Here is a 15,457-nt window from a genome sequence, read left to right as displayed (position 1 = left end):
ATGTCATATGTCCTAATGCTATATGAATACTGTGAATAGGTTTGAAACTGAAACCAGGCTTTTGCCATGCAATCTAGTGATTAGGAATTGTATACTTCTCTTACCCTGCCAGCCAACATTTTAGTCCTTTTTTTTTTTTTTTCACCAATGAGACTTGAATTGACTATTCGGTGTCAGACCATAGAAACTTGATGCCTTAACGATAATGGCCACTAGGCGGGCTACTTGCTAAGGTAATAACACAAAAGATACAAACACACATAGCTTCAATCAAGTTTAAGGAGTGTGACACACAGCCATAAGATATAAACAAATCTTCTTGATTTTATTCATTATTTTCATCTTTGCTTTTATGAACAAAACCCTTGACCTTACAGGCAAACTTAGTTTTTGGTTTTTCAGTGGCCATTTTTTGTCAAGGTCAGACAATACTCATTGGTTTTCGCATTAGTACCAGTATCAACAACAGAAAGAAAATATGACTTTTTACCAGTTGCACAACATTAGCAGTAAACTGGGTCAATTGTTGTAAGCAAAGTATTCATGGCAAGAAGTCACACCAGAAACCTTAAGTGAAAAGTGTATCATAATGTGATGAAACCTGTAGTAATATATGTTTCAGAGACCCAGGCAATAACATAAATGAATGAGGAACTGATAAGGATATATTTGTTGTCGTTACTCAGCACTAACTATACTCCAGCAGCTCATAGCCATCGATGAGACAGACTTGGGTGGAAGCTGTATTTTACTCTAGCCTGTTTGAAGAGGCAGGTGTAAAAGTACTGCATCCATCAAGAAATGGCAGTAGGCAGGTTAAGGAGATGGAGAAAAGAAAATTCTTAGGATGAATAATACAGGCAGTGAGAAGTAATGGAGATATTAGAAAATTGTTCTGTTTCAGAAATTAGTAACAGACTGCAATTATAGGGTCCTGTGGAAGGAATGCCAGATGATAACACAGATAAGAAGGTTTTTAAGGGAAAGGAAGGAAGGAAGGAAGGAAGGAAGGAAGGAAGGAAGGAAGGAAGGAAAGAAAAGGGAGGAAAAATCAAAATAATGGACAAAAGATAGGTTAGTCATATCATAAAATAAACCCAAGTATGTATACTTAAAATTCAGTTTGAACAAAAATGGTCATATCCATTTTCTTTGTAACTCTAATGGTTCTCCAGAATATTGTGCAATAACCTCAAAAGGAAATGATTCTGGTTCCACCTTGTACAATATCAAACTTACTTTATTATTATTAATATTTAAAAATTACAATTTTTAATTTTTTTGTAATAATGATTATAATTTCCGACCCTGCCGGGAATTGAACTCGGGATCCTTGTGACCAAAGGCCAGCACGCTAACCATTTAGCCATGGAGCTGGACATAAGGTCATGAGAAATTTCAATAATGTTATTGGTTTTACATCCCACTAATATTTACAAGCAAGGTGGAACTGGAATCATTTCCTCTTGAGGTTAATGTATGACAATGGAATCAATACAGAACAGCGAATATGAGATATTACACTTTTACGTATTAAAGCACGCGTTCAAGAGTCTCTAAAATCTAACAAGAATTGACATTACAATGATTGACTGTTGTTGGTTGCAGTGGGCTATGTTTCTACAGAACTGCTACTCCTCATCTCTGTCTAGATGATAGTACAGCTGCAATTGTACTAAACTAAATGATAACAGCAGGTACAGCAGCTAGTGGACATATAAAATTGTATGAAGAGATTAGTAAAAATAAATGTATAGGATGTATTTACCGTATGCTAAGCTTTCATCACTCTCTGATGAGCTACCTCCTTCCTTTTCACTTTCTTTTGCTTTCTCCTTTTCTGTCTCTTTCACATCATCTGATTTAACTTCTTTATCAGTTAATTTTCTGTAGTGCAAAGAGTCTCGAGTAACAACTTTCTGGACAAGTTTTCTCACCTGCAATGAACACCAATGAATGTATCATACAAAGATAACAGACTTCAATACTTTCTTAAAAATAATAATCATGATAATAATCTGAACACATTCCAGATATTAATCATTATAAATGCCACTGTTAATAAATACTACTGTTAATAAGGTCATGAAATGAAAGGAAATGGCATATGGCTTTTAGTGCCAGGAGTGTCCGAAGACATGTTTGGTTTGCCAGGTGCAGGTCTTTTATTTGACGACCGTAGTCGACCTGCGTGTTGTGATGAGGACGAAATAACGATGAAGACGACACATACACCCAGCTCCCGTGTGAGCGGAATTAACCAATGATGGTTAAAATTCCTGACTCTGCCCATAATCGAACCCAGGACCCCTTTGACTAAACATCAGCAGGCTAACAATTTAGCCATGTAGTCGGACATAAGGTCATGAGAAAGTTCAGTAATGTTACTGGTTTTACATGCCAGTAATATTTACAAGGTGCCAGAAATTTGTCATGCAGGAGTTCTTTCATGTGCGAGCAGAGGCTGGCAAATTAGAGCACCTTCGAATACCACCAGAAAAAAACTGGGATCGAACACGCCAACTTGAGCTCAGAAGCTACTCAGCCTGACATACAGGAAGTTCAAAGCATGCATGCAAATGAAGGTAATAACTATTATAACTGTTATGTTGTTACCACATACAGCAAGGTATTATTCTACATTAATAATGGGACCTCAACCCCCATAGCCCATAAGACCATGTGATGGCGAAATTACCCCGAATGGGTCATGGTCACATGGGACCAAACACCACAGAGATCGATAGTCAAGGGACCTTGTCTGCCTAGAGACAAATGTCATCTCATCTGGATTCCCAAATATAACCCAAATTGATGAGCTAACAAATGCTCTTACGACAGTGCAAGGATCCATCACACCTCCTCTGCTTCAAGATATGAATCCCGGCCTTTCAGGGCCATAGACGTCCGTGGCTACACCTAAATAACTAACATCTAACTTTTACATTAACTTACAGGCCTAAGTGAACGGAGGAAAATAGGATGCATTTTCTTGGCAAATGATAAGCATAAAAACTTTAAACTTGTTAAAATAAAACATACTCAAATGCATAAATAACCCTCAATAATAGAAGTAGCCTATATTTAAACATGACAAATCATTTCGATGAAATAAAGTCTTGGTGTTCTATCTCCCCTTGTAAATCTTAAAGAAAATGGATCACATTCTGAGTAAGTATTAATCATGAATGTCCTTGCGTTGGTTTTTGATTTGATCAACACCTATAGCTATTACTTGACGTTAAGTACACGACTCCCAAGCCATGAACACTAATTTGAAAGACACATCGTTTAATATACTATTAGATATTTTGCAAATGTGAAGGTATTCCGCATGATTTTCCATTTCTGTTTGAAAAACACAACACTTTAAATAAACTGGAATTTGCTTTAGAGTGGTCAACAATTAAAATCTTAGCCTATCAAATTTCAAACAAACTGTGACGAGAAGGAAATTTTATCACACTACCCGTATAATGATGACACAACAATCCCATTAGCAGATGTCAGGTTTGGGAGTGAACCCCCATCTCCTCGAATACGAAGACCTATAGCAATGCAACAGCAGGGACGGAACCCTCTTCGCACAAAACAACAACAACAACAACAAAAGAAACTCACAAAATCATATTTAAAAATAGACACAATATTTACACATTAAACCACACTCAAATCCTTAAAAATCCCTGAAAGAAACGACATAAACACAAATCACCGGCTGTATTCTTGGAGCAAAAAGTTTTGTGTGTGACAGGAGATCCATCATGTGCCCTGGAACTCAAACTGGTGGCCTCAATTGCACCCGGCGGAACCGGGTTCGATTCCCGGCTGGGTCAGGGGTTTGTAATTGTAAATGATTAATATCCATGTTTGTGTCATCCTTAACATTCCTTTCCTCACATTCAATGCTCTAGACTTCCTCCATTCCAATTACACGGAGGTTCATATCACATAGTGCAAGTAGGGGCAAAATATCTCTATAGGTCGACGCCCTGAACAAACAGCATTAAAAAAATATCTCAGTTTGACAATTTCTTAGAAACAATGAAACAGGTTTGGAAGAAACTCCAGAATGTAGTTCTACCCAAAAGGAAATGCAGGAAGGCATTATGGAAACTAGAAATTCTTCACAACAGCATACGTTTAACACTAGAACGGCCAGAGCGGTCATTTTGACCGTTAGCGAATTTCAAGGTATTTCCATGCTCGTAATTTTTTACGCACGAGGTTGTTCTTTTGTGACTTTTAATATTTTAGGGTTATGTACATTCACGCCAAAAATTACATCTGTAGATGATATGGGAACAGCGATAATGTCCCTTATACCTAGGAAGGCCATAAGCGGTCAAATTGACCGCTTCACTTCCTTGATACGGAGAGCTCTATTCTGCTCACAGCTTGCTTCCTATGATATATTTACAAGTGGCGCTATAGGGGCGTATGATGTAACTAAATAGTATGCCTCTAGCAGTGGTTGCGAGTGGACGAGTTAGTGCCTGTCCCTTGTGTCGTATAGTGCGTAATAATGGCTCGGCGGCAAAAACTTACTCCTGTTCAATTATTAGCAGAACTTGAAAAGCTAGGAGAAGACGAATCAGGGGACGAGGATACATTATCAGATATAGACACAATGAGTGACGATTAGGATTTTATACTTCAACAGTGTGATAATATGTCGGATAGTGATGATGATTCGGCTGATGAAAATACGCACACAGTAGACTTCGCACCTACGATAGAGCTGGATGTCGAAGGTGTATTTTACAACGTATTTGATCTAGCAGCAATAAATTCATGGATAGTCTACAAGGTAGTTACGGGACAGAGAATCTCTCGACATGATTATATTCTTGAAGTACAAGAACTCATTTTGTGAACACAAGATCCCGGTTGATTGAACTCCCTACACTTCAGCCTGAGCCTCAGATTCAGGTTCAATGTGCCAGTCGTAAGCGACGACAATGTCAAGTGAACTCCAATTGTAAACAGAACAAAACCTCTGACACATGTTCTTCGTGCAACAAAGTAGTCTGTGGAAAATGTTCGTGTAAGGTAATAAATTGCATAAATTGCTTGTCAAGTGCCTAAATAGGTTTGTAAACAAATAGAAACCGTTATTTTTATCATAATTTTTCACAAAGGTATACAATAGCAAGTCCGCCGAAATATTTCATTTTTACCTGTTAGAAGTGAGAGAATATGAACAATTATAAATATTTAACAATGGACTGATCTGTGTACAATACATCCTACTGGTTAACTGTTGTTTTAAAATAAACTATTGAACATTCTCATGTTTCCCAGATCCTGGATGCTAGATATATGTCAGTAAGCGGCAGCGGTCAAAATGACCGCCTGCGGCCTTTATAGGTATGAGGAATGTTCGGCCGTTCTAGTGTTAAATGTTAATATAATTAACCAACAAGTAAAATAATGACATTAAAGAAGATGAACTCTAACCCATTAAATATACTTCTCAGTATGTTCACAACAAAGCAGCTGTTTGCCTGTTAATGACAAGGAACTATAGCTTATAAATCAAATGTCTTTATTATTAAATTTGAAACTGGTATCAATTTTAAGGAGCCTTAATTGCTTTTTGCTAGTGGTTTAATGTCGCACTAACACAATGAAGGCAGAGATGCCAACTTTCAAGAAAGGTAATTCGTAATGCAGCCGTTAGGGCACCGGGGGGGGGGCGGGGGTGGTCGCAGAATGTTTTTCTTCGTGATCATACATATCATTTAAAGCTTGTAGTTGCTGTTTGGTAAACGTACACTGGTGACATATTTTTTCTTTTCATATCATGTGCATCCTCTGCACTAACAGAGCACTTAACAGTTCGGAGTTCATATTAGCACGAAATTCAGTCTTGTTATTCTTCATCATGCGCATCCGAAACACCGCGGCTACACACACTACAAAACACGTGTGAAAGAGATTTTGAGGAACGCATTAAACAGGGCCATTCTTCCGAGTATACCTCCCTAAATTTTTCAACTATATTTATTACTAGCGTCACTAGTCACGGTAACGTAATCACACGTATTTTCCTGCACAAGAAATCGCTTCGTTATTTCAAACCTTTCGCATTTCGTAACACACAATTAGCATATATTCTAATGTAAATTTGGCAACCAAAATCGCAATAAATACTTCTTCAACAGTCACGCACACAGTATTCACAATTAAACTGAGTCTGTCACCACTTTACCGCCAAAACAAAGACAAAAGAATTCGCATACTTGCATGGCAATCTTATCATGTGACGAACAAAGACAACAACTCCGCAAGATATACCACTTCACAGATGCCTATATTTCCGGTACTGGAAGCACACACTGCGTTCGGCGTGTGAAAACTCGAAATATTCTTAAACAAGGGACAAGAAAGGGGTATAAATTATTACTGAGAAATCCGAAAATAATATTCTGAGAATTCAAGTCGCCTTGTGTATCCTTTTGAACACTTCATACACTTAGATTTAAAAATCAACAAAAAATCATAATTTGTGGTGTGTGATTCGTAAAGGCGTGATTATGATGGGTAATTCGTAATTATTACGATTGAATCGAAATAGTTGGCATCTCTGTGAAGGGTTTTCAGCGACATGAGGTTCATTTGTCTGGTGTGAAAAAGGGAAACCATAGAAAACGATCTTCGGGAGCCTTAATGTAGAATATGATGATGGGGTAGAATTTTGTTTTACAGGAATTCTTTTATGGGCCAGACTTTGAAATTGAGGGAGAGAATAAATGGTGCATTAGAATAATATCAAAATGGTATAAATAATAAAGCATAACTTTCAACTAGCTCAACAGGAAGTTAGTGACAATATATAAATGAATACTGGATACCACAAAGTCTTTAAACAAATACAGGAGCAACAAACCTGAGCCCGTGAAAGATTGAGTCCCAGAGTATATAGCAACTCTTCAATGTCTTTATCAAAGATGTAACCACAGTGGGACTGATCAAAGTAGATAAATGATAGCAGAAGGTTTGGGTCTTCTGTGTAAAGCTTAACTTTCTCCTTCTTTTTCTTCTTATCCTTATCTTTGTTCCTCTTTTTGTCCTTGTCGTCTTTATCCTTATCCTTTTTACTGTCTTTTGAGTCTTCATCTTCCTAGAGAGAAAATTAAATACAAGTGCATATCAGATAATCACAACAATTTAAAAAAACAAATATTGTATATATTTTATAATACATATCTATAGACAAAATGGAGAAAATACAAATTCGTTATTATAGAACTATTAATCATTATAATGAATAGTGTAACAGTGTCAGTAATCAATGCCAGAGACTTTATCAATAATGAGCATTAACAAAAACCAAACCCTATGGCACAACAGCCCCAAAAAGCCATGGCCTACCAAGCGACCAGTGCTCAGCCCAAAGGCTTGCAGATTATGTAGTGTCGTGTGGTCAGCACGATGAATCCTCTCGTCCGTTATTCTTGTATTCCTAGACCAAGGCTGCCATCTCATCGTCAGATTTATCGAACATCTCCATTGGTAAATTACTCCAATCACTATTTTCCCTTCCTATAAATGAATATCTTCCTTCAGGTTAGCAACCCGTCGGAAGGACATTTGATTGCTTTCAAGTCTTGCAAAAAGAAAAATGCAAGACCGTAACAGACACATGTACCCCAATGACAACAATCTCCACTCCCTTAACCCATTCCGCTACAATGACGGGTACAGCCGTCAAGAGTTCCGCTTCCATTAACATGCTATGATGGATACAACCGTTGCCATGTACTCAAGTCAGAAATACGTCTATCTGGCTATCGATTTCTTTCGATTGTGATGTTTAGAATTTCGTTCCTAGATAGTGCTAGCGTGTTTACATGCCAATGTTATTATCCGAAGGCCATTTTGTCAATGTTTATTATTTTTGCTACTAAAATTGGTCATCTTGTTCGTGAAATTAATGCTACGGAGCAAGATGTCGTGTAAACATCGCGAGGAGGAAGAGGAAAGAATTCTGAGAACTGTGACACCGCTCGTGAAAGTGATAGTGAGGATAAAGAAAACTTTGTACATAACCTCACTACATCGAGCAACTGGAACTGGAGTTTGGCCAGTAATGTTCTGAAAGGCAATGCGCGTGCAGTTGTTGGGAAGATGAATACTATAGTCAACAGGCGTCTGGGTGATAATGCTACAGAATATGACATTGTAAGTCAGTTCCTTACTGACACTTTTTGGGAGGGAATTTGCAAGGAAACCAATTGCAAACAAAATTCTGGAAGATGTCACCCTTCCTGATTATGCCACTAGAGGATGCCCATCTCAAGGTAGCACACCAATGAGACTACAGGGAAGGCACTGGGGTCATTTTCCTGAAAGGACTGCTCCTACAGCAAGTAAATCAGCCCCGTCATGGAGATTTAAAGTCTGTTTTGAGCGTGGAATTCGGAAGCAATCTTGCTTCGAGTGCAACAAATGCAAAGTTGCCCTCCACGTGGATGGATATTTCAAGGTGTACCATACCTTAAAAGACTAGTTAATTGTAGTAAGTTAAACTATAACCCAAACTGTTGTTAGTTTGAGGCAGTATGCTTTTGTAACCATTTTAGCATCCATAACTTAAATTGTAGAAAAAATAATCGCATTCCAAGGTACATTTTTCAAGGAAAATATTTGCATGGCAATGGGTTAAACTTCTACTGCATTGAAGTTAAGCATATTTCAAATGTGAATATGACAACTGAAAATCTGATTCGTCACAATGTTCTACAAGCCACGTACAGTAATGAATGACTAATGCTGAATTTTCGAAGAAAATTGAAAATATTATGTGAGATATGCATCTGGGAAGCACCGATAATAGATCTTGCAAAACAGGTAAATAATGGTGTGTAAATTTTGAAAATAACTTACAAAACAAAGACACTAACATCCATGAATTTTTTTTTATTTTTTTTTTTTCTTCTATGGGCTTTATGTCACACCGACACAGATAGGTCTTATGGCAACGATGGGATGGGAAAGGCCTAGGAGTTGGAAGGACACGGCCGTGGCCTTCATTAAGGTACAGCCCCAGCATTTGCCTGGTGTGAAAATGGGAAACCACGGAAAACCATCTTCAGGGCTGCCGATAGTGGGATTCGAACCTACTATCTCCCGGATGCAAGCTCACAGCCGCGCGCCTCTACGCGCACGGCCAACTCGCCCGGTCATCCATGAATGTAAAGGAGTATACAATATTATTATTGCCTGAATTCTTATGTGCCAGGTGGCTTTTTTCCACATCATGCTCCACATCACATGCAGTTAGTCTATCCACTACAACATCCACAGGCACAAATACAATAAGAACTATAATCAACTAGTGGAAAATGCAGTTCATTGAAAAGCCTTCTTTTCAGTGTAAATGGATAGAAGATATTGGGCCGATAGCAGAAACTGTATTTAGATGATGTTTACAGTTAAACAATGTCTAAGTATGGCTGCCACATTGCATAGATGTTATTTATCACTTAGACACGGCCTAAAACCAATGTTTAACCAGCCATGTTTAAACACTGTCGAGAACACTGTTTAACCTCAAATTTTAGGAGTGAATCACAATCAGAGGTTATGTATCATGAAACAAATGACAGAAGGGACAACCAATTGTCAACTTGACTACAATTCTTGGCAATTGATATTTTTTATTATATTTGGGATAATTTCCCTGGAAACTTGGACTGCATACATATCAGATTAACTTGTCCCAATCGTCAGAGGGCTGTTACATACATCAACCGGGAGGGATTCAGTTATATTTACTCCCAACCAAATACACATGACACTACAAAGTAGATTGTGTGTGGTTTTTCTCCCTCGGTTAATCGCCGTGCTAATTTTTGGTATGTGCACAAGCGAAGAGTTGCATAGAAGATACTTCTATTTCCATTTTCAAACTAATATTGAAACTTTAAATGACGTCTAGCTAAACACCAGTTGAACACTGTTTATGCAATGGAACGTAGTATGTAACTTAAAAGTTGTTTAGGTAGATGTTGTCTAAGGCTTAAAACTAGTCATCGTTTTTGCAATCGGCCCTGTAATTCTGGGAAAAGTTTGATCCCAGATCATTCTCCACGTTCTTTTGTAAGTAAGGAACAAGGTAAATAAGAGAATGAACAGAATAGCTATTCTGAAATTCCTGCTCACACTTTAACTACAACTCAACTAACAAAAACCTCCCTCCTTTCTAAAAAAATTCCTTCATTTCGCTGCCTCTCAACAAAGCTTACCAAACAAATACAAAACTAATACCATGTTTACAATGAATCATCTAGAACAAAATCAACAATGACTGCAAACAAAAGAGTGAAGCTACAGTGAGTTAGTAAACAACATCACTATATTTACTCAAGATTTCCACACATACGTACCTCATCATCCTCTTCATCATCGTCCTCGTCGTCTTTGTCATTGCTCTTCTCTTTTTCTTCATTTCTACTCCTGTCATCCTTCTTATCTTTAGAGTGTCTATCATCTCTTTTCTTATCTTTATCCTCTCTATCTCCATTTTTCCTGTCATCTCTTTTGTCATCTTTCTTGTCCTTTTCATCCTTCTTGTCACGATCCTTCTTTCGATCCTAGTAGAGAAAATTAAACTCCTTCAAAAACACATAATGTAAATAGCAACAACACACATATGTAAATTACTATCTTTAATTCAAACTGTAAAATTTAGAAGAATTTGAAGACAATTGAGGAAAGTTAGAAGAAACTGGAATTTTGTGTGTGTTGGATAGATCAGAAAATGATGCATCATACGAAACCAAATATACTGTACGTGGTGATTCAGAAGGCAGTGATGCCGGAGACCAGGATGACAGTGATGACAAACGAAGCATAACATGAAAATTCAATTTATTTTGAAGGTATTTCTTCTGATAATAGTGTAAGAATCAACTTTTATGATAAAATATAGAATATTCCCAACACCATTTTTCATTTATTTGACATGCCCAACTTGAACATTAAATTAGGCCTGCTCTATCAACCGTGGTGGTGGTGGTGGTGATTATTGTTTTAAGAGGAAGTACAACTAGGCAACCATCCTCTATATAACACTAATCAGAAAGAAAAATGGAAGGGAACCGACACTTCGAAAAATGAAGATATCGGACAAAGAAAGGCAAGGGCCACGAAGGGCTTGAAAATGAAAGACTCCCTAGCCCTCGCAAACCTAATAGCGTCGGGGTTGGAAAAGAACAAGAGTTGACCAAGAGAGGTTGGACAGGACAGATGAAAGTGAGGAGCCCGGCACAAGTAAGTGGAAGCAATGCCAGGACTCAGCTGAGGGCCCCGTGGTCGCCACCCCACGCTCCAAAGTTCAGAGCCCCTGGGGCTATCAACCGTGGATACCGGTACCCTAAAACACAAATACAGCGGATTTATGTACTGCAAAATGTGAAGGAATGTTACGATGTTCTTACTGTATTTAACTTGAATAATAAATTTACTGTTTTGCAATATCTTCTTGAGGTGGTTGTACTTTTCTATATTAATTCATGTTTTGATACCCAACTCATTTTTTATGTGGTTATTTGTAAGACACCCTTCCATTTTTTGGCATTAAGTAAAGGTAGTGACTTTGAAGATGATCACAATAGTGATTTATCATCTGAGTGTGGTGATGGAATGACTTCAATCACACCTACTTCCGGCACACTTTCTAGTCCAGTTAACGCTTCGTTGTCTAGAAGTTCGGCCTACTTCGACGATTCAACTGAAGATGAAGATAGTGAGGATAGTGAGGATGAAGATCAGGTGACTGAACCATCGAGAAAAAAAATTAAATTGGAGAAACAAGAAACTGAATCCGAAGGAACATAATTTCGACGCAACTAATTCTGGACTGAAAAGTTTAGTGGACAATACTACAGTAGCATGTTAAGTTTCTTTCAGTTGTTTTTTAACATGAGTATAATAACTCTTCTCTGTGAGGAGACTAATAGATACTTTTCTCAGAAGGTGGCTGCAGGTAGAGTTCCAGAGAGGGTCCAGAAAGAATGGAGGGATGTGAGTGTGAGTGATATTTACATTTTTATTGCTATGATGTTTATTATGACAAGAGTTAAAAAAAAAACTGTGCATGTCAGAATATTGGACTGAGAACCCAATTCTTTAAACACCTATTTTTTCTAGGTTGCTACCTCAAGACCGTTTTCAGAATAACTTGCGATTTCTCCATTTTTCCAATAACGAGGAGTCTCATAACAATGACTGTTTGTACAAAGTACGCTCTGTAATCAAACATTTTAGACAGCAATACAAGGAGCATTTTTATCTCTATAAAAAGTTGTGCATCGATGAAAGTCTTCTTTTATTCAAGGGCACACTAAAAATGAAGCAATATATTCCCGCTAAAAGAAGCCGCTTTGGAATCAAGATATTTGTTATTTATGATGTGGTGACCAATTATATATTAGATTTCATTGTTTATAGAGGCTCAGCTACGGCCATAAACAAACATGATATGGGCATCTCAGGTGACACTGTTGCTACATTGATGGAGCCATATTTGCGGAAAGGACACGCCCTCTATTGTGACAACTGGTACCCAAGCCCCACCTTGTTTTGTTGGCTGTACGACAGGGCAACGAATGCTTGTGGCACAGTGAGGAACAGCAAAAAAGGTATGCCTGCAATGGCAGAAAAGCTGAAGAAAGGCGAGCTCACTTTCTGTTCTGTGTCAGGAGTACTGTTAGCACTAAAATGGTGCAACAAGAAAGAAGTTTGGATGCTCTCGACATTTCACAGTGCAGAAAGGGTGGAAACCTCGAAGGTAGATCGTGAAACCCCCAAGAAACAATTGAAACCTGTGTGTGTGTCGTAGATTACAATAAATCAATGGGACCTGTGGATAGAAGTGATATGGTAATGAAGATGGTGGAAAGTATAAGAAAATCTTCTAAGTGGTACCGCAAGCTATTTATTCATATAATAGATATGATGCTTTTTAACTCATATTGCCTCTACAACAGATCTGCGAAGAAAATAAGTTATGCCAAGTTCCAAATGGGAATCATTCAGGAAATACTTGAAGAATACAGTGTTGAAAAAGACAATCCGGTGGAGGAAAGAGATCTGATCTTCCCTCGAGACTGACAGCCGGACCTCATCTTCCTGACGAGTGGAGTACCTACAGAACTTGTATTGTCTGCGAAGCGCAGAAGAGGGAGCAGACAAAAATGTGTTGTAAGGAATGCAATGTAACCTTTAAGCACCTTTACCTGCTTCAAAACTTATCATAAGCAGAACTTCTAAAAACAATTATTAAGTTATGACATGGAAATTAATGTAGGTAAAGAATTTGTAATCTGAAATGAATGTTTATGTAAAATTATAATATGTAAGTAATACAACTGAAATACAGGTAACTGAAGAAAAAATTTACAATAAAAACAACACAGGTTTTTAACTCTGCCAGAAATTCTAAAATAAATAGGTAAATGATATATAAAATTGTAATTTAAAGTTAAAGTTTATGTAAAATTATAATACTGCAAGTTATAAATCTCATTCCGTATTCACGGTTATCACTTTACAAAAGAAAATATTTAAAAATCCTCCTTATCAATACAAATCAACTCATCTGTTAGATGAAGCAAAGTCTATAATATGTAATAAAGAAATTGAAATAAAGGTAACTAAAGATAAAATTTACAATAATAATCAAAACAAGCTTTTAACTCCGCCAGTGCCGTGTTCAAAGTCACAGATCTAAAAGGAGGATGGAAAGCTAAAAATATAATCATAAGCATTTGACCGAATATGCATTAAAGGCAAAATAAAATACAATTAATCTCGTCCTGTTCTCTCCTCATGTCGCGAGCCATATGCGGAGAGTAAAGCGGAGCAAGACAAGTATCCCGCACAGCGGGCTCGGTGAGCCACGCGCCGCTCCCATCCAGAGCGTCACGCCACAGCACTCGCTAAGCCGGAGTGAAAGGGTTAACCTCCATAATAGGTAACCTATCCTCCTCCATTCGCCTCACACTACTCCTCCACCGAAGCCAGTTTAAGCGGTACAGCTTCATCAATCAAGTTCATTCCTAACTTAGCCTTTATCTTCTCATTCTGAATACCCCCCTGCCACTGCTTCCACCTGTTTGTACTAGCAACTGAGCAGCCCATTTGCAAAACCAGCTATGTGCATAAAATTACAAAAATGAGATTATGGTATCCCATGGTGCTTTATGATACTGGCTTGTAATTTAGCTATGTTTCAGGTTCCTAAGCAAGATATAATAGGTTTAAATTTGACATAAAACATGGTAACGGTTTGCAAAACCTGCTACATGCTTGGCATGTATGGATGCGAAGCCTGCTAAATTCACAGGCCAATGTTTACATTTACAAAACCTGCTATATGCCTATTAGCTAACATGGCTGTCTTTCGGATAAAGTTGCAAAACCTGCGATTTTCCTTTCCATAAGAACAGCATTGCATTAATCTTTGTCAAAAATAATAATGATAAAACGCTTATTTCTACTGTAGATAGTTAGGAATGTCTTGTCAGGAGGAGGAGGAGGAGGAGGAGGAGGAGGAGGAGGAGGAGGAGGAGGAGGATCAACTCATGAACCGGTTCCCACATAGATGGAAGCCTTCAAAGCAATGTGTAAGGTCAAAAAATTTGTCAGTTCTTGTGATGTAAAACCAGAGGGCATATATTTATATTTTGTAGGCAGAGTAGAAAATGTAATTATTCACTCCCTCAGTTAAATTACAAGCCAAATCTTATTCAGTGAATTTCTTTGAAAATGATCAATGTCAGTGCTTCTGCACAAATTACTGCATAGCCCACCTATTTAAAATTTGTTTGTACAGTATGTGTTTATAATGCAGTGTATCTGAATAATATACAGAATGTTGTATGTATTAGAATAAAATACAGTATGTATGTATATCTAGGATACTGTGTCATCTCCCACTTAATATGCGCTTTACTTGTAGTCCCTTAAAGTGTGTTTTATCAGAGTTTCATTGTACTCAACACTACATTAATCAATTTGAGCTGAGATTTTAAAAATACTTACCTTTTCCTTCTCTTCTTCCTTTGGTCGCTCTGGAGCCTGATGAAGAGAGCGATAAATATTGAAACCATAGTCTCTCATAAGCATCTCATTGAAGAGCTCAGCGAACAGTGAGACTTCAAAGGAATGTTCCTAAAACAAAACAAATGCTTATGTGAAGCACTCTCTTAATTCATGGCAGATTATATATAAAACTGTATTTTTGAGCTCAGCAAACAGGTAACCTTCAAGGGAATGTTTCTAACAGAAAACGGAAATCTTCACTTCCAACACGGCTTCAGTTTGTGAAGCTGTTCATGCAGCTTGGCAACTGAAGCACTTTGAAAATATTTACCTACAGAAATGTTTCCCTTTCTTCTTCTTCTTCTTTTATGACCACATAGGATCACTTTAGTCAGTCCGTCGT

At 37.7% G+C, this 15,457-nt stretch overlaps 1 protein-coding gene across 3 annotated transcripts in view; it reads right to left on the bottom strand.

The window, feature by feature from the left end:
* Positions 1-15,457, bottom strand: part of LOC136878809 (cell division cycle and apoptosis regulator protein 1) — a 351,110-nt gene that overhangs the window by 31,046 nt on the left and 304,607 nt on the right. For all 3 annotated transcript variants that reach the window (XM_067152300.2, XM_067152302.2, XM_067152301.2), the window contains 4 exons: positions 15,055-15,183; positions 10,395-10,601; positions 6,893-7,126; positions 1,769-1,937 (listed from right to left, as the gene is read on the bottom strand). In XM_067152300.2, the coding sequence (XP_067008401.2) occupies positions 1,769-1,937; positions 6,893-7,126; positions 10,395-10,601; positions 15,055-15,183 (739 nt within the window). The remainder of the gene's footprint in view (positions 1-1,768; positions 1,938-6,892; positions 7,127-10,394; positions 10,602-15,054; positions 15,184-15,457) is intronic.

The sequence above is a fragment of the Anabrus simplex genome, chromosome 8 (assembly GCF_040414725.1).
Source record: "Anabrus simplex isolate iqAnaSimp1 chromosome 8, ASM4041472v1, whole genome shotgun sequence".
In the NCBI taxonomy this organism is placed as follows: domain Eukaryota; kingdom Metazoa; phylum Arthropoda; class Insecta; order Orthoptera; family Tettigoniidae; genus Anabrus; species Anabrus simplex.
This window is presented reverse-complemented; position numbering and strand designations above follow the sequence as displayed.